At 32.5% G+C, this 26,455-nt stretch overlaps 1 protein-coding gene across 14 annotated transcripts in view; it reads left to right on the top strand.

Moving 5' to 3' along the window:
- Nucleotides 1-26,455, top strand: part of LOC107445501 (transducin-like enhancer protein 4) — a 164,754-nt gene that overhangs the window by 29,687 nt on the left and 108,612 nt on the right. For 2 of the 14 annotated variants that reach the window (XM_071183078.1, XM_016059906.3), the window contains exon 1: nucleotides 12,742-13,533. The exons of 6 other annotated variants lie outside the window; for them this stretch is intronic. In XM_071183078.1, coding sequence (XP_071039179.1) covers nucleotides 13,513-13,533 — 21 coding nt within the window. In that variant the 5' untranslated portion in view covers nucleotides 12,742-13,512. Of the gene's footprint in view, nucleotides 1-12,741; nucleotides 13,534-26,455 lie in introns of those variants that run through there. 6 more of the 14 variants (XM_071183079.1, XM_016059913.3, XM_071183083.1 and 3 more) reach the window with 3 other exon arrangements.

Below are 26,455 nucleotides of genomic sequence, written 5' to 3'. Positions count from 1 at the left end.
TAACATGGTTTTTCGAAGCTTTTTCGCCCACGAAAATAAATAAAAAAAAAGCCATACGAGTTCAGATAATGCAGCATTGGAGTAAGTTTTTGAACATTAAAATATTAATTCACAAATTTTTCTTTATTCAAAACTATGGCCCTCCTCCATATTGACCTATTGCGTCATTTTCTGAAAATGCATGAAAGGTGTTGGATAAAGATAGGCTAAACTTGATCTAACAGACATGTTAAGTCAAGTTTAGTCTCTTAAGTTTAGCCACACTCACTGCAGTTATGAAAATAGCATATTATTTACAAAAAAGTATCATTTTAGGCGATTGCAGAACCTTCGAAAAAAAAGTCTTACTTTCTGTGATCAGAAAGAAAAAATAAAAAGTCCGGTAAAATTTAGACTTCAAATGAAAACTTATATAAAGAGCTTGTGCTAGCTAAAAGAAACAGCAAGCGCAACTAGCTATATCTGCAACAAAAAATTATATAGAATCAACAAATTACTTCATTCTTGCTTCATTACTAAGCCATCTTCTAAGCTTGCTTCATTACTTAGCATTTTCCACCAATTGCTTGCGTTGTCTGATTGCCAATGTTAAAAATGTATTTTCCTAAATTACTCTATGTGCTGTTAAAACCAAATGATGCATACTTAAAAAGCATGTATGATAATTCTATATGTAATGTATGTATGATGTATAGCAATATTCATATATATATATGGTGTATGCATATATATGATGTATGGCACATATGGTGTATGTCCATATGTATATGTAAGATAGGTTCCAAAATCGTCAACTTAGATATTGTTTAGGGCGGAAAATCCAAATGAAATCTGGAAGTAAAATGGTTACTTAAACACTACTATGGAAAGTTGACTGAATATAAACAATAACAAGCTTCATATAACCGGAAGAAAGAAAACTTCCGGTATATCCTTCCGCTTATGTTATGTTTACGAGGCGATGTGTGAGCAGGCTTGGTATTCAAGAAAGTTTTTTTTTTTTTGTGATTTGCTCTTAAATTTATACTTCATAATACAATTATTATACAATATAACGTTATAATATAATTCATTGGAGTTTTCTGTAATGCATAAATTATAAAAAATATTGCGCCATAAATTAGTTTAAGAAAATTAACGTCACAACATAAATAAAACGCAAGGTTTGCCAAGTTTTGAATGTTATTCAATCCCTTATTTGGCTATATTTCCGTAAAATACCACCGTTTGTTATTCTTTGCGTAATATTCAAGGAATGCTCGTGGAGTAGTCCAAATTCGTTTGCAACCTAAATTAAATGGCTTAAGCTTAAGTTAAAGTGAGCGAAAGCGTTATATTGTAAATACTAAAGTAAAATGACATTTTAAATCCGTCGATGAACAGCCGACCCAATTTTTAGGGTTTACGACTACTAATGTTCAACTACGTAGCCTTGTAATTTTGAACCAAATCAAGAAGACCAGGGAACTCCTGGATCAAGTATTGGGAGAAATTTGCTTTTGTGGAGGACTTTTTGATGGAACTAAACCACTTTTGCGTTACACGAAGAGGGAAACCATGAAAACCTCCCACGGTTAGTCTGGCGGCAAGGGGACTCTAACCCATGATCCATCTACCACTGAATATATATCACGTCAGCACTGTGGTCGGTGCAAGCCAGATGCGGATTCATATCGACCAGTCATCGCTGGGATTCAAAACCGGTTGACCTCATTGGAAAGCGAACGCTCTATCCCCTGAGCCATCGCGACTCAAGTATAATAAATAATATTGCAGGGTGCGCTTTTTTAAGCTCAGGCGTTAAAATAAATCGGAAATAGTAACCCGGAAGTCATAAGACGAATTAACCCCTGGCGCCACCTGTGTTTAAAGAAGAAATAGCAAATTAACCAATTACCCGAAGAAACTCGCCTTAATTGTTCTTTTTTTCTGTTTTGTAATCAGACCTTCATCAATAATCCATTAGAATCTAATCTGGCGTAAACCATCAAAACAAACTACACATCTTATAAAGATGCCTAACCTATTAAATCAAACGAGATCAGTTGCCCTACAACAACAGTCCATCAATTGTTTGCGTGTTCTGATGCATTACGTTTTCCTAATTTATTTTTATTGTTATTATCGGCAAATTACACATCTTTAAGGACGGAAAATAAATAAACAATTAGAATTTCTCATTTTAAAATGAAAACGGACTGTGAAAATGTTGCGAAACCATCGGTAAAAAGGAAAAGAAGTGAGCGCAAAGCGTAAAAGATAGCGCAGTAAGCTGGAGATGCAACCAGATCGTGACAAAAGCCAATTAAAATCGATTACGACATTAAGAACCAAAACCCACGCACTTTATAAACAGAAAATCAAGTTTGAAAACACTTTTAAATTTCCTGTCTTTTTTTAAAATTGAAAACTGGAAATAAAAATATTATAAAATGCAGAATTCCAAATTAAGCAATTGCCAGAGAACTATCAGTTTCGATTCATTGCAATCGCACGGAAGTTGAAACTAAGTACACCCCAGTTTATTTGGGGGGAGAAGAATATCTATTTTTGTTTTTAAAAAATCGCATTTACATTCTTTTAAAATTCTAGTCTTCAATTCGGCTTTTATGCTTTAAGAATAAGGTTTAAAATTCTGTTACAAATGAGAAAGCATTTCCTCCGCGTTTATCAGTGTAAAGAAAGGATTATCTCCAAAAAATTATTTTCCACAATGTGGGTGATCCAGTACTAATGTTTCTCATATCTCTATTTTATTGGAACTTTTAAGCTGCTTAGAAAGTCATAGACCAATGATATGCCGAGAATCATGGTAGATTTAGACACGAGTTTGCGCAATGGTCCGCTGCAAATGGCCTCTCATTTTAATGTCTGTCCATTAGTTTTGTTTGAGCAGAATCTTCATGTTCAAAGGACCGATTCTGGAGCTGTAAAATTCGGTAACGCATCAGATAGCATAACAAGTGGGGACAGCGAATCATAGATTAAACCCTTTCTACTTTCTCCATCACTTAATGTCTTCTCATAGAGTATCAGTACCATGGCAATCAAAGAAAAAAAATTCTGTTTCTGGTGTTTAGCTTTGATTGTTGAACTTTATTTTTTTGGAAAATGTAGAAGAAAAAAAATCTTTTTTTTATATTTAAAACAGGTTTTTGTTTTTGTAGTTTCTCTAACTTTTTTTGTGAATCCATCGCTAGACCGATTCCTAAATATAGAGTAACGGCTTGAGATGACTACAAATGTAATACTGTAACATGTACCATCTAGTTTGGGTCTGTTTTGATATTGTGCCCATTCCTTAATTAAATAAATATTTCCAAAAGTATGGAACAAAATGATAAGAATCGAAACTAGTGATTCCACTGTAAATAGATAAATTTTTTCCTATTTTCCACTTTTGGTGTTTCGCTATAATAGCAGATGCCAAATTATGCGCCGTAAATAGAGATAATATTTCGTGTAATGGACAAATTACTGTGTTAACTATGTTTTTGAAGTCTCTTTTGCTCTTTCTGTGAACCCATCGCAAGAACGATTACTAAATAAAAAGCACAGACTTGAAATGGCTACTGATGTAATACTGTAAGCGTTTAAGTCTATTGTGATGTTGTACAATAAATGGGCCAAAATTGACTTCATTATACTCAGCCCTGTAAGCAAAAGGTATATTTACTACTTACTCCTATGATTCGGTTGTTAATATTTACTATTTTGTCCATCTTTCACTTTTGGTGCTTCCACTACAGTTGCCAAAATGTGACTCGTACCCAGAGACGGGTAATATTTCGTGTAACAGATAATTTTGGAACTGTTAACTCGCTTTTACTAATGCATGTTATAAAGAAATAATTCTAATAATTCTAATTAGTAAATTCTAATTGTTTTCTAATTGTAATTGTTTTTTCTTATTCAAAGTGTCTTTGATTGAAGTTTGAATGAACAGTTTTAGATAAAAAATAAATAAATTTATTAAAATTAGGATAATTGACATTCTCTCAATGTATACGTGATAATTGTAAAAAGTTCCCATTTATTTATTACTTTCGTATCTGCATTGTAAATTAAATCCATAATAATTCATTTAAAAAAAAATGCTGTGCTATGATGCTATGCTATAATTTTGCTATGATGTGTTGGGATATATGCTATGCAGGTATTGCCATTTCCTATTTCTTATTCTTTCACAAATTAACTAATTATTTGGTGTTTTAACTCTTTGTTATATGCATTCCATGCACCGAATAAAAATGTTTAACTTACATTTCATAGTGGGAGAAAAGTTTATTGTAGTTTATCTGTTTCTCGGGTGCATCTTAGCTAATCAACGACATTTATTACAGCTTTTTCAAACTTTGCTACTGATACAAGCAGTGGCGTATCCAGCGTGGGGGTCATAGGGGTCATAACCCTCCCCAAAATTGTAAAAAAAAAATTTTTTTTTAAATAGTTTACAGAAGGCATAAAATATTTTAAAAATTATTTAAGGGGGCATAAGGGGGAATCTGAGTCTATGACCTTCCCTCCCTCAGGAAAAATTTCTGAATCCGCCCCTGGATACAAGAATCTTTTGTTAGGATCATCATCTTTAATTAGAATCCGAACTCTCGCATACACATACCACAGTACCACAATTGAGATCGGAGGCCATATGGTAATCTCACGGCCTCCGCACCATGCTCCTCAACTGACCTATTCGGCATGAATTTTTCCAGCTTTGAAATCACCGGGGATATTGCATAAGAGTGAATTTCAAACTATTAGGAGAAAGTACCAACCAGTCAGACACTGAGTCAACATGGGGAAACAAGACCCTGCCCTGACCAAAGTAGGAGGATATTCTACCCACCACACACACTGGGCGGCTCATAACTAACAAGAGAATCAATCGCAGATGCAAGTGATTTAATTGTAGAACTAGGAGTAAGAGACACGTCGCGTGACTTTAATTCTTCATAATTGACACTGTTTACAGCTTTACTTTAAAACGGCCTATCTTAAGCTTATTGGGCTTTCGATTCAATTTAAAATCAGACTTAGACCTTACGCCCGAGGCCGGGATAGCCTGGTCGGTAGGGCACTGGGCCCATGTCCGAGAGTTCGTGGGTTCGAACCCAGCCGGCCGAAGAGTCTCCGTGTTGTAAAGTGACTGATGCACGTTAAATCTGTCGAGTCGCAAAAGTCCTCCATGTTCCCATAAAAAATCAATACCTCTGGGGGTACTGGATTGGAGATCGATCGTTCTCTCATTCAGGTCAAAATTACGATCTGTGGATGAATGAATGGATGTATGAATAGGTCCGTCCTATAAACGGGTGCGACGTATGTTGTGACAGAAGTCGAATTCTTGGTCATAGATGGCACCACTGAAAGACAAGAAACGCACCCTCTGTCTTAAATTTGCTCGGTTTCACCAAGCAGGCTTGCCCGTGTGGTAAGTGACATTAGAAACAACAACAACAGACCTCACGCCCTCAATAAGAAGTGAGTTTCAATCAACAGGCATTCAATGTCAGTTTTTTTTCCATAAGTGCTTTTATGTGATTCATTTATAAGTGCTAGAGTTCCTTATAGACTTCGTATGAACATTCGAAATTCTTTAACATAGTCCAAGAGGATCTTTTGAGAATACTCTCTTCTGTGTTAAAGGAAAATTTCTTTTCGGACAAGTCCGTTGTTTAGCAACCCTGAGGAAAAAACCTCGTATAAAAGTTAAAAATTTTACCACAATTATACCTTACCTCAGTTGAAAGGCTGTATGACTAGTAAGACTGAATTTCATTGTAACCGTTTGTAAATAGGCTTGATCATTATCTGAATTTAATCTGACGGTACATCTGAATTCTAGAGTTCCAGGAGTGTCTACCAAAAACAAAATAATCGCTTACGTCATTAGATAAAAGTTTTCTGATGAAAGAATAAGATTTAAAAATTGATTGATGAAAGAATAAGGGAAAACATATTTTTTTGTTATTTTCATGATTTTATGTTGTAAATGCAGTGTTTTGACTGTTGTTTGAAATATTGTTTTGTTGGAAAAAAAAGTTTGTCCCTTGTTATATTTCATACCATAAATTCTCAAATGATACATCTCTTCGGGAAAGTTGGAGGATGGAAATACCAATAAAAAGCATAGTGATCAATGATAAATACAGATCACTCTGTATTTATCATTGATCACGAAGCTTTTACAGAGTACAGTAACCGAGAAGTCTAGTAAATAGCTTCAAACCTTGTTTACCCAGGCATAGAGGGCGTCACTTTCCTACGGGAACCAACATTAGTTTTTTTTTTCACAGTTCACTCTAGGTAGGTAGGTACATTATTTACTCCGCACTAGAGCTGCACAATTGGCTATTGGCGACAGTCTGGGAAACATACCTGAGGATGATCCGAAGACATGCCATCGCAACTTCGATCCTCTGCAGAGGGGATGGCTCCCCGCTTTAGTAGACCAACGACCTGCGCATGATGTCGAGCACTTTACGTTAGAATTGTCAAAACAAGCTTGGTCCCTTTACTAACGGATCTAAGTCACCAGCTCATGAAACGCAGCCAGTAATGCTTGACTTCGGTTTTCTACATGGAACCGTATCTTTATGATCAGTCCACTGCCGTACCTGTTTATTCTAGGATGTTGGGATATCCTGATACGTAACAGTTAAGTTGTTGATATAGTTTAGCATTAATATGACATTCCTTTGTAAGTGTTGAGGTTCTTCAAAGACTTCAGGACATGAAAGTGCTACCTTTTTAGTCTTATTTGTCCATATTACTCCGACTTCCATTCTTTACAGTGATTATGAGGATGAAACTTCTAAATGAAGGGCTTTCATGCAATTCATCTCAAGGAGGTTCTTCAATCATTTCGGGAAACGAACTTGAGATCCTCTGAGTCTCAATTCAGAATCTTTGTCTCTTAGTACCAGGACCTATATTTTGTCTTTTACTATCAATTAATTCATGCATTATTTATTTATTCTTGGGCCCCACAATGGATTGATCGTAAGACACGGTTCCCAGTAGATCACCAAAATCCAGATTCACTGAGTGCGGTTCGTGTGCTGGTAAGTGACCACTTTGATCAGCCAGTAAAGGGACCAAGCTTGTGCGATATCAGCGCTCCTTTTAACTATTCTAACGTGAAGTGCTCGACTTCATGAGCAAGTCGTTGGTCTATTAAAGCAGGGAGTCATCCCCTTCGCAGAAGATCAAAACTGGTATGGCTTGCCTTCGGATCATCCTCAGGGATGTTACCCAGATCGTCACCAATAGCCCATTGTGCAGCTCTAACGCGACGTAAATAAGTATTTAAGACCGAACATGATTTAAACCACTTGCTAAATATTTCGGGAATTTTATAGTTCCCAATCTATCAATTAATATTTTCTCAGGTATTCAATACCTCGTCATTTGATCAGAATTAGTTTGATTTAAAATGAAATTTTGCACAAAACTAAATAAACAAATTAGATGTCACAGAATAGAACTTCTGGTTTAATGATTTTAATATCAAAAATTAGTCACGATGTCAAGAAATTACTTAGTTTGCGGAGAATACAGTAATCATTGTTGTGTAGTACTTATGACCGAACATATTTTAAACCACTTTTTGGGGTGTGATGTCTCTAACAGTTTGGTAGAAATAAAAATATTTAAAAGCAACAGACTAAATATTTTATATTGTTTGTTTCATATTCTTTCCATCTTTTCCAGCAACTAAGATACTCCGTCAGAGTTAATATAACGCATTATTTTCCACAAAAACACAGAACATTTTGTATCCAAAATATACAATTATGATAGCTTTATGTAAGAACATTTTGACAGTTTGTTAATCGTAACGAAATAGACGATTACCTAAATTTGAATATAATGTTCTGTACTAGAAAGGAAAAATTTACCCTAAGGAATACAGATTGTGTGATTCAAAATGAGGAATATTTTTACACGTTGGCAAAACTTAAAAACAATTCAATAGGAACGGATAGAAAATTAAGGAATGGTTTTTAGCACTTTTTATTAAGTTTCTTTTTTTCTTTCTTTTTTTTTAATTTTTTATAATTTACATCTGACAATATGTAGTCCCTTACTCCTTTTGACTGATATCTACTCGAGTTCGAGCTTATAAAATGAAGATCTCGTGAGGAAAAAATAAATTTTCTACAAAAATGCATAAATAGTTAATACTTAAAAACAAAAAAAAGAATGAAAAAGCTCTTAAATTTGAAATAACTTTCGAATAAATTGGAATTTCGGAACGAAATTCGCTCAAAGCTCTCAAATAAAAATGGCTCTTTTTCAACGAGTTTTATTTCAACTCGTTACAAATGGACCAAACATGGTTTAGCGGTCAATTATTCTTGAACGAATTGCTGAATGTTAAATTTTTATTTCCGTAGTACTTCCTGTACAGTCTTCTGCAACGCATAGCAATTTCAATTTTTTAAATTTTACAGTTTTTGCGCGCACACATACAGCACCCAGCTACGTTTTTCAGGGCTCTATTTTTTAATGCTGTTTTTCGAAGTTCTGTCGCCAAGGAAAGTAAAAAAGCCATTGCTTAAGTGCCTTACACTTGAAGCGATGCGATGATTTTAAGCTATACTTTAATCTTGACGGGAAGAATTATCTGGGCTTTAAAACAGACAAATAATTTAAATATTTTAAAAGTTATTTAACTTTTTTAAAAGTGACCAATTTAGCGAACTTTTTCCACCAAGATAAAAATTATCAAAATCACTGCTTTATTCTCAGTTTTTGCATATTTTTATGAGCCCAGGTAATGCAGCAATGGAGTAAGTTGTTAAATATTAAAAAATTAGGCCACAAACGTTTTTCTTTTTCACAAATACTGTGGGTTCTCTCCATATTGACGTTTTGGACCATTTTCAAAATAAGCGCTAACAGGCTGCACTTGACCTAACAGTCATGAGTAACAGTTGCAAACTCACAGCAGTTGTAAAGATACCATATTATTCTCAAAAAAGCATCATTTCATATTACAACGGAGCCATCGAAGAACAGCCTGGAATGCCACGTAATTTTGACATCGGTCTTACAACGTGGACAGCGCTTTAGCTGGTAACTCAACAAAATGCAACGTAAGAAATGAAAAAGAATGTGAGAACAAATTCACGAAAGAAGCACTTAAAATTACAATAAATCTCAAATAAATTGGAATGTCGAAAAAAACCTTTGTGAAAACTTTTTTTTAAAACAAGTATGGCTTTCTTAGCAGCTTTGTAGTTGAATTTCTAGCTATTAATTTTCGAACTTACTACTGATTTCCATTTTTCTCCTTACTGCACTCCCTGTACATTTTTTTACAATCCACTTAAATTTCAAGTTTCTAATTGTCATGGTTTTTACGCAAATAGACAAAATGTAACGTCTGCTTGAACACCCAAAACAGCGGCGGCACTTGCAATTTTTTAATATAGAGAGGCATAAGTGCTTATCTAATCATTATTATTGTCATACTCACAAATGCTATTGAAGAACGTAGTTTGTGCCACTGTGGCTCAGGGGATTGAGGGTTCGCTTTCCAATGAGGCGACACAGGTTCGAATATCAGCGGTGGATCATCGACACAAATTTGGCTTCCGTCTCGCATCAACTCCAGTGCCGACGTAAAATATCCCCCTGCCGTTACGCTGACTATGAGAGGTTTTCTCTATATGTAACGCAAATGTGGGATAGTTCCATTAAAAAGACTTCTACTAAGGCTAGTTTGTCTCATTCCTTGATCCAGGTGTCCCCTTGTCTTCTGGGTTGCGTTCAAAATTACGAGGTTACGGAGTTGATCATTGATAGTGTTAAACTCAGAGGTGGGTCGCTTGCTCAACGCCGATTATAAAATGAAATAAAATGAAAAGTGTAGTTAAAATTTAGAAATAAAATTTGAAATATGATCTATAATGCGTATTTTGTTTCTGCACTAATTATATGTGTTTTAATATTGCGTCACACGTGACAAAAGGGATTAAAGGGATGATGGACATTTTTTTACTCTGTGAAAATCGAATCAAAAATATTGGAAAAAAATGGCATCACTCATGGGTGGATGCTTTTTTTTTTTTATAAGAATGTTTTGAATGGCTATTTTTTTTATTAAATATTGTGTGCACTGTAAAAAATACTTTGAACTTTAAAAAAAATGAACTTCGAATGTTTGTAATTTTTTATTTATTTATTTATTATTTACTTATTTTTTTAATTTAAAAAACCTTTCAGAACCTTTGCTACCCAGAGACAGCTTTGATCAGAGTTGATAATTTCAAATTTTTACTACTACACCTACAACACGCATTTTGAATAAAATGTTCCAGAAAGGTTATTAAAATAATAACCTTTATGAGTGTGTTCTTCCTGAATTGATTCAGTGTTTGAGTGCCACGTATAAATGCTGTATTATGGAGATAAGTTTAATTACATCATGTCATGCCTGCAGCTACTGCTGTCAAAACAAATCGTGATCAAAGATTGTCATTAAAGAGTTATATTATTTGTAAGAGCTTTTAAGCCAGGCATGTCTATTTTAGACAGCGAGTTAGAACTTTTCTGTTCTGAAATTATAGCTGAATGCGTGAAATAATATTTATTTAGGTTTCTTTTTAAAGCAGGGTTGTTTAATTTCAGTTTGAATAATTTTTGAATGAAATTTAAAACTGAGTACACGAACAATTTGTTTTCGTGTAGCGGCGAAAGAAAAAGATTTTTGATATGGAATAAATCAAAATTCTGAAAAAAGTCTAAATATGTCATTATATACTTTCTAACTTTATTTTAATCCTAAATTTAAATTTAAATTTTTTCTTCGTTTTCTCAATAATTATTACAGTTAACAGATTATTGAATAAAGTAACCGAAAAGTCGATGCCAAAAGAGCTTTTCTTTAAGTTTGTATCCTAATAAAGGGTTGCAACACCCCCTAGCAGCCCTGAAAAGAAACGGATAGTTGATATTGTTCATTTGAATTGTTGATACATTACAGTTTAAAATAATAGTGTTGGTACCATATTATAGTTTACTTTTGTACGATTATAATTAATATTAAAATAATATTTAATTTAAATTATTACTAATATTAAAATCACTTCATCTAGTAATTATAAGCAAAGACGTATATTCGTATTTATTCTTCATTAAATAAAAGAATGTTAATGGCACTTGTCAATCATGGAAAGATGCATTTAATCAATAGAGAAATATTGAGTTCTTCTTTCCCCCTTTTTAGAGAAAATGAGCAAATCACAAGTGAGTAAGTAAGTCGCCACCCCCTCTCCCGAATTTTTTACTTCAACTTTGCCTGTATTATCTAATTTTAGGATTAAATTTAAATAAATGATGCAACTTTCATCATCATCATCATTGATGGGACAGGAGAGGGTGCGCACTGGGCAGCCGAATGGTTCTCGACGATTTCCTTCCATCCCTGGCCTGTTTTCAACTGCAGTCCAGAACGAAGAAGTCCTTATCTACAGAATCGAACTATCGAGTTTGGATTTTCTCCTTGGCTGTAACAAAATTAATGTTTGAACACATTTATAAAATTTCAAGTACTAGAATATTTTTTAGGAATCTTTTGCATTTTCCTTTTGCAGTTAGAAATTTAAATTTCTGAAAATTCTAAAAAAAAATTCTTTTCAAATTTTTTCTTTCCTCAAGTTCATTTTTGATTTTAAATTTGAAATCTTTCCCGGGATAATTTTTTGTAGCATTTAAAAAAAAAAAAATTTAAAAAAAAGTATGCTTGCTGGGAAAAAGTAAGTGGTTGCGAAGCTATATTCGAGTTTTTTCTGTCTAATAAACTAACAGTTTAATTATTTTAATGTCACCTTTTCAGTGATTGTCTTCAATACTAGATTCTCCTGATTTTGGTGCTGTCCCTAACTATCTGCCCCATGATTTCACCACCACTTTATCACCTGGGATTTATTACAGCTTTTCTCTTCACTCCGTCATATCCTCCTTCAGATTTACATACCTATAAAAAAGTTACCTAATTATTACTACCACTTTTTAATTTTTAAAGTGCACATGCTCATTGCTCTAGATTTTGACTTATTTTTAAAATCATAAATAAACTTTATTTTACTTCTTTCATATTTATTATTTTCCTTGATGTAGGAGGGAGTCCAAAAGGCTCCATTACCAATCTGCCCCAAAATTTGGGAGTCGANTAAAAACCGACGTATAACCGATTCTGTGCGTCGTATAAACGATATATTTTTACATTAAAATGAATAGGAATGATTTGGGACCACACTAAAACGTCGTATAAATGTAAACGTCGTATAAGTGATCGTCGTATAAACGATGCTCCACTGTATATATATAAGCAACATTTAGTGATGTTGAGTATTTAAATCTATAGGAGTGTCAAAATATCAGGTATTTTTCATCGATAGAATTCATTTAAACCAGAGAGTTAAAAAAAAGAAAAAAAGTTAAGTGTTCATATTTTTAAACTATAGATGACATATGGCTACCTTTTTAAATTGTAAGTTAATGTGTACGCCCTTTCTTCATTGAACCACGGTGCTAAGGGCGACCCATTAAAATACCCGCGGAGACCACTAATTAGACACGGGATGCTGTTTGTTTTGATTAGCCGCCGAAATTCGGCCAAACATTTTTCGCCCATCCGCGCTTGCTTCCAGCGAAAATTAAAGCGCCCACGTTTTATTATAATAAAAGGTGGCTAAGAAAACCGGTCTATGGTTTTGAAAAGGTTCCACTGAACATTTGTTCAACATCAACACGACACGCACAAGTGCCCATCCAAAGTAACATCAAACTCTGTATAATTATCTTGCTTTGGGAGCGAGATGATCGCCCGGCTGGCTGCTTCGTGAATCGCATTAACAGCGCAAGGACAAGCTGGAGTGTACCACGCGCTTTTGACGACCAGCTGTCAAACTGCTCTTCCATCGTAACTCCTCCTACAAAAGGCGGGGCTTCAGCTTCAGTGTCTTGTCGATTGGCGGCGGGGTCTCAGTGTAAGCTGTCGTACCACGTGGGACGGTTGGGGCAACGCCTGGGAACAGTCATGTTTGTTGATTAAGCCAATCTGAGCGTGAGAGCATATCCGCAATCGCTCTTGTCAAACCGCGGGTACGGGTTGTGTGTTGTGTGTCTGCTTGGTTCGCTGCTGTGTTGTTGGAACCATCTTCGCACAGAACAAGTAGGTTTTTGTGTGTTGTGTTCGTTCCTGTCCCTTTGGAAAGTATTCGATTGTGCTGTGCTACTCTACAATGGATATACAAAGCTGTAAAAATGGTTAGGCCTAGCATTTTTTAGAATATTTCTGTGCTTTTTTTCAACTCCTGTGGCACCAGTTTTCAAAACGCTTGGAATTTTAACCGCCGGATATTGTGTTGGATCTGTTAATTTGTTTACCTCCCACCAAATGGCGCTGTTGTTGCCATAATCAACTAAACAAAGGAGCTAGGCCTAGTGTATTATTATTGTATTTACGTGGTTTGAAGACAATTTATGACATAGATCATGTATCCGGCCCGCCATCCTGTGAGTATTTTCTTTTTATTTCTTTTTTTAAATATGGTGCATATTTTAAAATGCGTAATTTGTTCAATTATTTATCTTGCTGTTACGAAATTGCTTCTGAAAGAAGTTATCGTTTGTTTTGTTTATCATCTGCTGTAAGAGAAACTGTTTGATACCGGTGTTTTAACGGCTGGCTTAGAGAGCCGCTCTAATGTTTGCTTAGCAAAAACTTAAAAGTTGATAGGGGATCGTTTACAAATTGAATCGATTAGTGAACACTGAGTTTAATCGGCTTTTAATTGTTGTATTTTAGTTAATTTGCTATCGTGAAGTTTTGTAGCTTTGAAAATATTAAGTTATGGATATGTTAAAAGTTTTTATATCTCTTATTATGTTATATTACGAAATTTGTTTTTGATCTGCTGATTTTATTAATGATAGTTTTTTACACCGGTATGTAAACAGTAAGTGCAAAACTGAAAATGTAATTTGTTTTAAATATCGGAATTTGATATTAGAACTTCAACATATATACATTATTTTTAAAACCGATTTCCGATGCTTAAAAGGTGGTTATTTTTCGATTTTTCGTTGACAATTCGAATTGTAGTTACTTCATTTAAATGTGTGCAGTTTAGACAACTTAACTGAAAATGGAGGTAAAATTGCTGGTTGTTAAGCGTAATGTACTTTGATTTTAGTGCATTTTAATTACATATAGATTAACATTAGACTTTTATTTTTATAAAAAATTTTCTTATATATTGATGTCTTAAAGCACATTGTGCTGAGTTATTTTTTAGAATATTATGTGAGTTTTTTTATGATTAGCTACTATCCCATGAAATGTAGCCTATAGTCGTGATAATTATTTTGCTATTAAGATTGAAATAAATTTATCTAACATAAATTCTGTTACTTTCTAATACTCTGTGTAAACGAACCTTTAAACATTTTTTTAAATGTTAATCATGTAATAAAGGATGTCTTAAACATAGAAGTTAGCTGACAAAGCCGTTGTCATTTTAGTTAATAGAGGCTTTAAAGCCAAATTATGATTTTAGCAGAGCATTGTGTTGTTAAAGCAATATTATGTGAGAAAGTTTAAGTAATACTGGGTTCAGCAAAACTGCCTTTGAAAGAAAATTTAGGATTGCACTATTGAATACCCTTTTTCATTGATGTCTATATCTGACTCGTTTTCTAATTGGTGAATTTAAAATTTATTAATGTTCGCAGTTAGAGAATCTTTTGTATTAAATGTATAATAGTATCCAACTATATGTGATGTTAAGAAAATATTGTCGAACAATACGCTATTGGAGATTACACATTACTATTAAGATAATTATATTTGCAAATGCAACGAAATTGGTTAAAATATTCTTAAAAAGTTCATTTATACCCTTCCCCAAAATTATTAATTGAAAAATAATTACTAGATAAATATGTTATGCGTACATTTAGGAAACTACCAAATTTTTTTTCTAAAAATTAGTATTCGTTATTGCTAACTATAAAGCAATTACTGATCACAGCAGCTTTGTTTAAGAATGTGATTACTGTTCTTCTTTATAATTTAATTATTATAACCTTTTTTTTTGTTCTTGTGCGAAATCATATCAAATTCCACACAGCTGGCTAATATTCTTCAATCGATTTAATTTTTAATCGATAAATTATCAGACTGTAACAATCGTCTGCTCTATATTATTTATCTTTTTGAACTGTTTTTAATTTCTACTAATCTCCCCCTTCCCCTGATCTCCTGTCCTAATGAAAGCCTTATTGTACTTGTCGATGAGAATGTTTTAAAAATGATTCAATCAGTGTTTCGCCAAGGGCGGGAATTTACAAGGAAAGTGGCGATAATTTTTTTCTTCTTCTTTTTCTACTTAAGTTTTCCGATCACGTCAGCCAATAGACTTCTCCTTTGCAAATGAAAGCATTTGTCACGGTAAAAAGCAACAGCATTGCTTTTCACCAGCCCTGTCGTTTTGAATTTGTGAGGTTTTTATTCTCTGTGATAACGATTATGGAGGGAAAAAAGTAGTATTGAGGGTTAAAATAAATTGCTCATGCTTTCCTTTGCCTCGAAATGAAATCATTTTTTAATCTTGTACCCTTTTTTAAGTTCAAGGTTGTATTTAGGAGATTTATGGATGCAAATTTTGAATGTCATAAGTTGGTTAATATGCTCATCAATTCCATTTACGATGAATTACATGAATTTTGGGCTTGCACTTGCGTATTTTTAAAAATTAATAATCACAATATGATATGTTTTGATATAGTTTTAATTGTATCTATTTTGTTAACGTTAGAGCTGTCCTAGAGTTTGGCGAAACGAAGCATTAGTGCGATTCGAATTATTTCACTGCTCGAACCGTTCTTTTTTCTTTCTTTTAACGCATGTATTTGTTTAAGGATTCCAAGTCAAAGTAGGGTTAGGCAAAAAGAAACATTTTAATGCGATTCGAATCAGTTCACTGAAGTGAAACGAATCGGTGCTTCAAATTTGATTCCAACAATTATCCATATAATCATTAAAGTTGCTCCATTGCTTTCTTCATTTTTATGCAAATAATTAATATTATTTTGTAAAAAATATTTTTAAATTTGAGCTAGCATGATTAATTATTTAAATCTGCTTCGACGAAATTGAGTGATTCCATCAAGTCATGAAATCGGGATTCAAGTTGAGTGTCCTAAATCAAGTGATTTATTTTAAATCGAGTCAAGTGATTCAAATCACACTCATTGATCAGAAGCACTGAATTTAATCAGTTCATTGTTTGAATATGAGTTATTTGTTCGAATCACTGATTCAATACCCAACTCTAAACAAGTTTTATAAGTTTATTAATAAAGAAGTTTGTTTTCGTAATGTTCTTTAATTATAACGGAAAAACTAATAGTTGCATTGCAATAACCGTATGCAGCATATAGTTTAAATCGAAGTGATTTTACTCACTTGCAATCTTATTATGATTACTGCGAATATTAAACTTTACATTTTCAGTTGGTGAAAAAAAAAGCTTTGCAACAACTGGTTTTATATTGTGCCTATCAAATTTTTATTTGTTCTTTAAGAAAATAATTGTTTTGTTACGGGTCATTTTTATAATATTACTGTATAATTATCCTTTTCTATTTTTAAGGGTATTTTAAAACTCAAGCTATGTCGATGAAAGGTAAAAGGGAAGGGGTGAGAGAATCGAACTACATGTTTGTTGGGTTGTTAGGATAATGACTCTACCTTTGGTTTGGCGTTCTCCCAAAGAAGTGACGTAACATTTCCTATTGTGTGTTTCCTCTTTGGGGGGATCCTAGGAAAAGTACATTAGAGAGGCGATGATTATTATAAATCACACGCCATTTTAGTTTGGCGATAATCCAGCTTCTAAATGTGATTAATTAGAAATCAAGTCGCCACTTCCTCTATTTCAATGTGTTTGCTTACACCTGTCAGAGGCTTCGTATCTTTCTAAGGATTTTTTTAAAGCTAATTTTTTTTCCTTCTTTTTTTTTTTTGCTGGATTGCTTGCAACAACTTCTAAAGATAATATCTTGACGATATGAACCAGAGACTTTTTTCCATACTTATGTTTCCAGAAGTTTCTTACCACTTTAAAAAGTATTCGGGATAAGTGTGCTTTTTGATTATTTTAGATTTGCAAACAATTTTTAAAATAATGCGTTATAATTTAACTAGGCATCAACAATAAACTTTACTTCTAAAAAAAAAAACAATCAACTACTATTGTGATTAATTTGTCTAAAAACTATTATCTTCAATGATTGAAAAAATATTAATTTATTCTGCATATTAATCTCTGTATATACGTTAAATCAATCCTGGAGTTTTTAGTTTTCTTAATTTTCAACTGATGCATCGTCTGCAACTATTTATTTTGTTATGGCTAACATTAGAACTGTTGCCTGCTAAAATTAAAGCATATCAAACTTTTATTTTTCATAGAAAAGAAGCACGTGTCATCCGTTTCTCTATGCCACATTCTCTACTAATTCACTTCTAAGTTCTCTAAAAACTTTTCTCTACAAGGAATAAAAACTTACTATTATTTCTGTGTATTAAACTGAAAATCTATCAAAAGGTTTACTTTTATTAGCTACACAAAACAGATAAAGTTAAAATAAATCCTATCTATATCCCCTCAACTTATTTTAACTTACTCCTTTAAAGATAGTTTTTAGTGTTCCTGAGTACCTTTCTGGAATTTTTAGAAATCATAGTTTAAATTTCAACTTTAACAGACGACGATCCTCATATACTATTTTTTTTTTAATAATATTAGCTTTTCATTTTCTAGAGAAATTAAATAGTTAATATTTTATAAAAATGTATAATATTAAGTAATAATTTAGTTAATTATTATTCAGATTATATTAATTAAACTAAATAATAAATATGTGATGTTTTATCTAAATTAACGCAAACGATTTTACAAATACTTTACATCTAAAGTAGAATTTTTCGTTTTCATAATTTCCAACTGATAGATCGTCTGCGACGACTTATTTTATTATGGCTAACATTAGAACTGTTGCCGACTGAAAATAAATTATTCAAATGCCATTTCCTAAATTACGTTGGTCGGCTATGTCTATTGAAGCATATCAAATGTCTATTTCTCATAGAAAGAAGCATGTGTCATCGGTTTCTCTATGCCACTTTCCTAAAACAAATAGTGTAACGTTTGGCGCGAGATTTCCGGTCTATGTTTTTCATCTTTGCCAACTGGCATCAGTCCATCTTGAAAACGATCTGTTATCATCCATCGTTTTGGAATGATTCTCCCTGTGTGGCGTTAGTTATTTTAAATACAGTCATAATATATTTAAAGATTAATTATGTATGGGTCTCGTTGAAACTACTTGGAATTCAGATATGATTAGAATTTGGAAATGATCCAAGTTATGTTTAATATTCATCGTCGGTTTTATTTCATTTGGTATCAATTTCTGTTTGTTTGCCAATGATTAGTATATGATGTAGGTTTTATTTATGTAGGAAGAAGGAAATGATCTTGAAGTAGAGTAAATCTTTTTCAGTTGTGATAGATAAAGGTCTATCCTTACTGATGCCTACTTCGCGAGTTATCTTTTTATTATTTTTGTAAATAGAACAATTAACAGTTTACCTTGCATGGTTGCTCAAAATGGCGGTTTATTTTGGATAATTTTGTAAATGTTTTATTTTTCTAAGAAATTTTTTTATTAAATGCAGTTACAATCAATAGATACAAGTATTTAACTCAATCTTTTATAATACTTATTTGAGATTTGTCTTTAATTGTTGGTATTGTTATTTTAAACAATGTTCCTGTGCATTGTTTTGCATTTCTATTTATGTTCCTTTTTAATTTCAGGCTAGAAAATGCTCAAACTGAGAATTTTTTTAATTACTTTTAACTGCTATGTTTTTAAGTTAAGTTTTTTGTTTTGTTGTATTTATTCATTAATTTATATCTATATATATTATTTATTTTGTCCTTGAAATTTTCTTCTGTAGTTAGACTTTTGTTCTTTGAAACTCCAAGAAAATTCCCCCCCCCCTGAACTTAATTTCAAACTTGAAATTCCCATTCCCAAACTTAAATTTTTTTATTTTTGCATTTAAAAAAATAAAAACAATGCGACAACAGTATCACTAAAGATGCATATGCTTGATGCATATGAATGGATGATTAAGTCTTAAGCAAATTTTGCTTATCTAAATCTGAAAATTCCATTATTTTTATTGAACTACAGCGAATATGAACTGCTGCAAAAGTGTAAATTGTATTATTAGTTGTATTGGGTTACATTCTTTATGCTAGAATCAGACGTCTAATTTATGATTAAGATTAGTTTATAGCTCGCATGATGGAAATAACAATACTGTCATAATAAAATCTTCTTACTATACGTTTGAATTAATGGTTTGTGTAACAGTCCTTTTTCCTGAAATAAGTGTGCATTTGATAAATTGAGTGTGTGATAATCTTGCTAAAATTCACAGCGATACGGCATTGAGTACAAAATGTCTATTAAACAAACATGTACTTTCCTTATCGCAATTCAAACAATAATGTTATTGTCTAAACTTTATTTTATTTGGAAATTATTTGCCAAAGAACAATTTCCTGAGGAAGAAAAACAGCGATTTTTTTGTCAGAATAAAATTGATTATTTGACGACAAATCGTTGACCTTCAAGCGTTATTTTTGCGGCTACGGACCGTTGCCATTTAGCGAGACAAAGTTTTAATGGTCTCTTGACTCTCTTATTTATTTTCTCTCTCCGCGGTTGAAGTTAATGCCGGTGGGCCTCCTTCGATTATTTGATTATTTTCGCTTCGCTGTATTAAGACAGCATAAATTTATCGTATATTCTATTAAGAGACATGTCTTAGGGTGACGTAATCGGGAAGCTTTAAGTTATGCTTTTTCATTTTTTTTTACTGAGTTATACAAGTTATTGGAATGATTTCGAAATGGTTATGTTTGTTTTTTCAATTACTTGCTTCTGGTTTTAATCTGTTAATAATTAATAAGCGTAGAGTCGATGATACTTTAATTATTGAAGTTTGTCTTATTTTAAGGCATGTCCTATTTATTCCATTCCATTCAAAATATTTTTTTCAATTTCTTTGTTTAATTGAAAGAATATGGAGATTATTTCTTCGTTTCTCTTATTCAAAACTATTTAGTTAAAATAATGGTATTATGTTTTTAATTTAATTTTCAATGCTTAGGGTTAATGATTTTACCCAACCCGGAAAAACCAGGATGAGTTTTTCAAAAAAATCTACATGAAACATCCCAAGTGGGCTTTTTAATAATTACATTTTGTTATTAACAATTCTGGTCTAATTATTCAGTTTATAATCGAATAGAATACAAACTCTATATATCAAAATATTTGTATTCCATTACTTCTATATTCTTATTCTGTTTAAAATTTTTAGTTAATCTTTTTGGAAAATGCTGCACTTTTGGAAAACAAAAATTTCAAATAATATATTGAAGTATTCTCACAGAAATTTGAAATACTAATTCACAATACAATTGAAACTGATATACCAAATCACAATTCATTGAAATGGGAAAATAATTTATTTCTAAAAATTTATTTTAAATGATACTTTCTCGTACCTGTGAGTCTGGTTTAGTTGCATTCAATTTTCAAATGATATTTCTAAAGTGCTTTTAAATTAACAAAATAAAATTTAAATAATGGTATGGTATACGGTATGGTATAATGGCGAGGCTAAGACTTTAAGGAATGAAAACCCAATCGCTTTGGGGAAGAAAAAAAAAAAAAAAAGACAATACACTTCTGAGGAAGCCGAATAAATCTCAAAAGAAACCCAATTAAATCCTAAAAAACGCCAAACTTTAAGCCAGATTTTTTTTCCAATCCTACAAATGCACCTCCTATTAATCTTTCAGTTTTTAAGACAATATTGTATCTGTCAGGGAATTAGTTCTTTCAGAACAAATTATTTCTTTTAAAAGTGGTTTATGTCTGAAAAAATGGGTACTTTGTATATATCCCCTTCTCGGCTTCAGGGCATTTTGGAGTGTGGCTCGTCAATTGGCATTGTTTGAAAAACAACCCGGCTCTCTGCATCGTAAATAAAGATTTCGCTGAATTTTCACTCATTTCAAACCGAATGAGCTTTTGTCCCGAGAGCTGGTTCTGTTCGGCTTTCTTTTTTATAACTTGTCCTCCGCATTTAGTTATGGTCCAAATTATACCAGCTTAGAGCTCTCTTTTTTTTCCATTTTCTTTTCTCTTTTAAGTGGATGTGGAATCCATTTAGTTTTGTTTACTCAGACATTAAATGGTTATTTGGGTTTGCTTACCCCAATTGTTATTTTCGCTTTGATATTTGAATAGTAGTTATGTTCTGTTTATTTTTGAGTTGGGTTAAACAAACCTTCCTGTAATCAATCGGTCTATGGAAGAAGTATTAACAAGCATAATTGGTTATTGTTTTACTTTGTACGAAAACGAAATCTGTGAACTGTAATTTTTTTCTAGTTTAAAATCACATTAATTTCGCAAGAATTAATACTCCTTCAGAATAATAAAGGCGCGCTTATTGTTTTCGGTTTAAATTGTTGAATATGTTTAGTTGGGCGAAAAGTGAGTACATATGGAGACCCTTTACAGAGTTCGCTTATCTTGTGAATGGAAAATATACGAGGAAAAGATTAAATTGCTCCAAAATACTTATTAGAACGCTTGAAAAAAAAAAGCAGAAATCGGGTCTTAATTCTTTTTTTTACCTTCAGACCGACCCTGTACTTAAATGTTAACTTTTGATAGTGACATATAACTTTGTCAAGGGCTACTTGGCTGAATTAATTGTACTCAAGGGGTACTTGACTGAACAGCATACTAGAAACTAAGTTAGGTTACATTTTTGTGAATTTTAGAAGCTAAAAACCTGTACTCTTAACTGTATTGCTAGCTGCACTTTAGCTAAAAAATGTAAGTCGACCCAAGTCGGGTGTATAAGTCATCTGCTAAATAATGGAGATTTCAAATATCCGAAATTTAATTGTTTGGTAAAATAAACCAATAATATATAGTTTAATGTTCCCAAAATAAAATCTTACTCGTGTGAAATCTCTAATTTTTATTTATTTTTATTTTTGCAAAATTTTTCACATTTTTTTTTCTTTTACTACCTTACTCCGAAACGTTCTTTTTCACGAAATCTAACAATTTTTTTTTACAAAAATATTGATTTGTTTCATGTTATCAGCATCAGGAAGCTGCTATATTCTTTAATTGCTAAAGTAGTCCAATGAAAAAACAAATGCCTGAATTCCCTTACAGCTATTATGACTAGTCTTATTCTAAGTATTCTATTGTCTATAGAACATTTTTTTTATTGATGAACCCACTTATTAATTATTTAATCTACGCACTGCTTTTCATAGATTAAAAAAAGACAATCTTTTAATCTTTCGCCTACTATAACAATTCCTTTCTGTCTTCGTTTAATGGAGTGGCAAAAAGTCATGCCCCACTGCCCCTGCGGGGGACCCATCGGAGCGTGAGCGTCAGTTCTGCTGGTATTATTAACCGGAATTGCGCCTTCTGTATTACTCGTTCTTCATCATTTCTCTTAGCTGTAATCTTCAATCTAACAGCTTTGTTAGCGCCCGTCAATCTTTACGGCTTATAGTCTAGAAATCTGTCATGAACAGTTATTGCAGTCTAACTAGTTATGACAGAGTTGTTATGGGCAGATATCACTAGTTTCAAATTATATTGTTTATTCTTTCCTTGTTTCAGTGACAATTACAAGCACCCACTCCACCCTTCGAATGTTCTCATAGTTATGCAGTTTTTATTTTAAATTTTTTTTTAATTTTTTAAATGAAGTTTGCACATATGTGTCAGCATTGATTTAAATTGGTTATATGAAAGCATAGCTGCCAACTCTACTGGATTTTCCTTTGGACTACTGAAATAGAATTGCATACACATATGTGTTAATATGTGTATGCAACTTAGTCAGGGAGAACAGATTAAACCTGGATTTGTCAGGGAATTCTATTTTAACTCCAGAAATCACGGAAAGTAATAATTTTTTTTTTACAAAAACGTGGAATATTCCTTCATCATGTCCGGAAAATAACCAACCAGTCTTAAAATTGTCAGTAACCACAATCAGATTTTGAGATTCGAGTTAAATAATTCTAACATTTATTACAATTGATGTAAAAATTCACATAATAGTAAAACTGAAATGTTTCCATCCTCATTTAATGATTTTTTTTTTTTTACACGGGAAATCTAATACTTCACCTGTTAACAAATAAAAGAATCAAAAGTTTTCTGGTGAAAATATGGTCTCAATTTTCTTTGAAATTTACTTGGTATACAAGGAAAAGTCTGGTGAATTCTTTCTTTCTGAAATTGAGAGGGAACTCTGTTATATAATCAGAAATATATAATAAAAATATTGTCAACGCGAGATAGTCTTTAATTTTTAATTTGAAATGTCGGAATGAGTGACTAATAAGGTTATTCATACTAAACTTTTTTTTAATTTTTTTTTTCACTTCATCTCCTTTTTTGTAGTAATCATATAATATTAGCACTGGTAGGAAATAACTTTTGAAGTGAATACGTTCATGGGAAACGGTTTGGAAGTTTTATAGTGTTATCAACATCCTTTCAGAGGTGTTGTTTGATGATATGCTTTCGCGCATCCTGCATTCAAATCATTCACCACAGTTAATATGAACAGAAAGTTTGAGGAAGTATTCTTCCAGAGAAATCTTGTCCTCTCTAATCGTTTTCTTCACTCCAGACCGGATGACGACTCTCACCATTGTTTTTATTATTTTTTTTTAAACCTACATTTTGCTTTGGAAATGAAACAAAATACAAATAAAGATAAATCATCAGTAAACAAAGCCACCAGACATTTCCCATCATTCACCACACTTGCAGCATTTAAAAAGAAAAGAAAAAACTCGCAACTTCGTCATAGATAAGAGGCTAACAAATTTCTGAATAATATGTAGAATAGCGTTGTAAATGCTTTGCGAAACAACTTGACATACAATCAGCCGAAGTCGCAATTTAAAAACTACGTTAAAGAATACGTAATAGAATACGTTAAAGTATCAAAAATCAAATACGTTTATAGGGATATTATCAGAAATCAAATGTGACTTTTGGTAGTTTTCATATCAATTCTGTGTTCATTTGACAATTATCAAAACATAGGTTAATGAAAAGTTAATGTTCATTCATAGTAAAATTATCAAAAAACTAGTGATGTGGTTTTAGTTTATTGACCTATCAAATCTTTAATGTTCATGAGAAAATCACCATATACTTTCATCAAAAATCAAGCACTTTCTTAGGACAAATTAACCTGGCATACAATTAGTCGAGTAAGAAATGGAGATCTATCAAATACGTTCAAAACCAAATAATCGAAAGTGAAATACGTTTATAGAACAATTATCCAAATTAATTGTTGGTTTTCCTATACGAATCGTACGCTAATTAAAAATAAAATGCACCTTTCATAGTGAAATTTCAAAAAGCAAGTGATGTGACTTCAGCTGACTCACCTATCAAATCTTTGTATTTCACGGGACAATCATCATATCATTTAATATGACATATAATCAACTTGACATATGATCAACTTGACATATGATCAGCTAGAGGAGGTAATTAATCGAAAAATGCATCTAAGTCGAAACAAATCTATGATCAAAAATGTTATGTTCTTAGGCTCTAAACACTAGGGCTACGCGCTAACTGCTTTTTCGTTCCTCAATGAGATATATACACCCACAAAAAGAAATCGAAAGAAATATTAGATTCCTCAGGAACAAATTGTTAATGTATGGCGTCCTGCATTCTAATTCTTCATAAATCTATTGCTGGAATCAAAGCTGCTTATTCGCAGCCAAGATGAAAGTTCTTACTGTTTGGATTTGCACTGTTTAGTTTCTTTCAGGCGCTTAAGGATGACTTATTTTCGCTCATCCTGCATTAAAATCATTTACCACAATTAATGATGAGCAGAAAGTTGAGGAAGTATTCTCCCAGGAATCTTGTCCTCGGTAATCCTTTTTCTCACTCTGGACCGGATGACGACGCTCACCATTGTGTTTCTTTTTTAAAAGCTTCCATTCAGCTTTGGGAATAAAACAAAATACAAAAAAGACAAAATCATCAGCAAACAAAGCCCACCGGACGTCTCGCAGCATTGACTACGCTTTCAGCATTTAAAAAGGACTCTCAGCTCCGTCATAGATAAGAAACAACAAACTTCTGACATAATAGAATAGCATCTTCAACGCACCATAAAACAACTTGACATACAATCAGCCGAGGAAGTCGCAATCCAGAAATCATCCAACGTTTTCTAGATGGTTGGATTACTCCTCTTCTTTTTTTTAATATTTTTATATATCATTATTCCATCGTAGCTCGCTGCCTTTTTTTTTCTCTTCTCAAAATACTCGCACTTTTCACTTTTTAGCTAGTCCTTAACCTACTTGTTTAATGATCCGGCTGTCAGCTTAAACCTATTAGTCAGCAAATTTTGATCGGGATGTGGTTAAAGATCTAATACAGTGTAGCTGTTGACTTTCTTGGAGCGTGTACTTTCTTTTTGTTTTCAGTCGTTCACGCGTGTTCTGCGCTAAGTAAACACGTACCAGAGGCCCGGGAGGCGTTTTCTTTCAATTTGTCTTTTTAAGATATGCTAAAAGAACAACAGACAGGTGATTAATGCCGTAAGCGTTGAAATTTATCTTTGCGAGTAGTGATGTTTCTTTATAGCTTTTAAGCCGGTTGTGTGTTTTTATTTTTTTAATCCGATTGTAGTATTTGATGATTGGTGTCACCGTTATTGTTCTTGCTGATACAGATGACCTTTTTTTCTCCTTGTAAATAATTTAATTTCAATCGATGGTTATTTTTTTTGTTCGAAACCGAATACGATAGCTTTCAGTGTTCTCAGAAATACGGGGGGTGTAAAATAATGCTTAATCTAATTTAGAGGTTATTTATTTCATTTTTGAAAGTGAAGTGTTATTTAGTATTTTTCTTTACAATGACGCTTCCTTTAGCTTTTTTTATTGTCTGTGTATTTTATAGGTGATTATTTTAAGGTTTAAATTCAGATGCATAGTATAAGTTCGCTTTGATATGGCAACGAACGGTTATTGTTAGTGATTCTTAATATTGTGATAGAATGATGTAAGAAAAGTAGGCAGAAAAACATGAATCGAGAGAAAATTTTCTGAATCAGATTATAAATACTTAAAACTTATAGACTTATAATTTGTGATTCAACTGTCAATGACCACATTTTTATTTACTTATTTTTGAAATAAGATTGTGTATACTGGAAAAGAAAATCGTACTCAACTTAAAAATT

This window comes from Parasteatoda tepidariorum, chromosome 7, assembly GCF_043381705.1.
Source record: "Parasteatoda tepidariorum isolate YZ-2023 chromosome 7, CAS_Ptep_4.0, whole genome shotgun sequence".
In the NCBI taxonomy this organism is placed as follows: domain Eukaryota; kingdom Metazoa; phylum Arthropoda; class Arachnida; order Araneae; family Theridiidae; genus Parasteatoda; species Parasteatoda tepidariorum.
The sequence above is the reverse complement of the archived record's forward strand: the minus strand, read 5'-3'. Positions and strand labels throughout refer to the sequence as shown.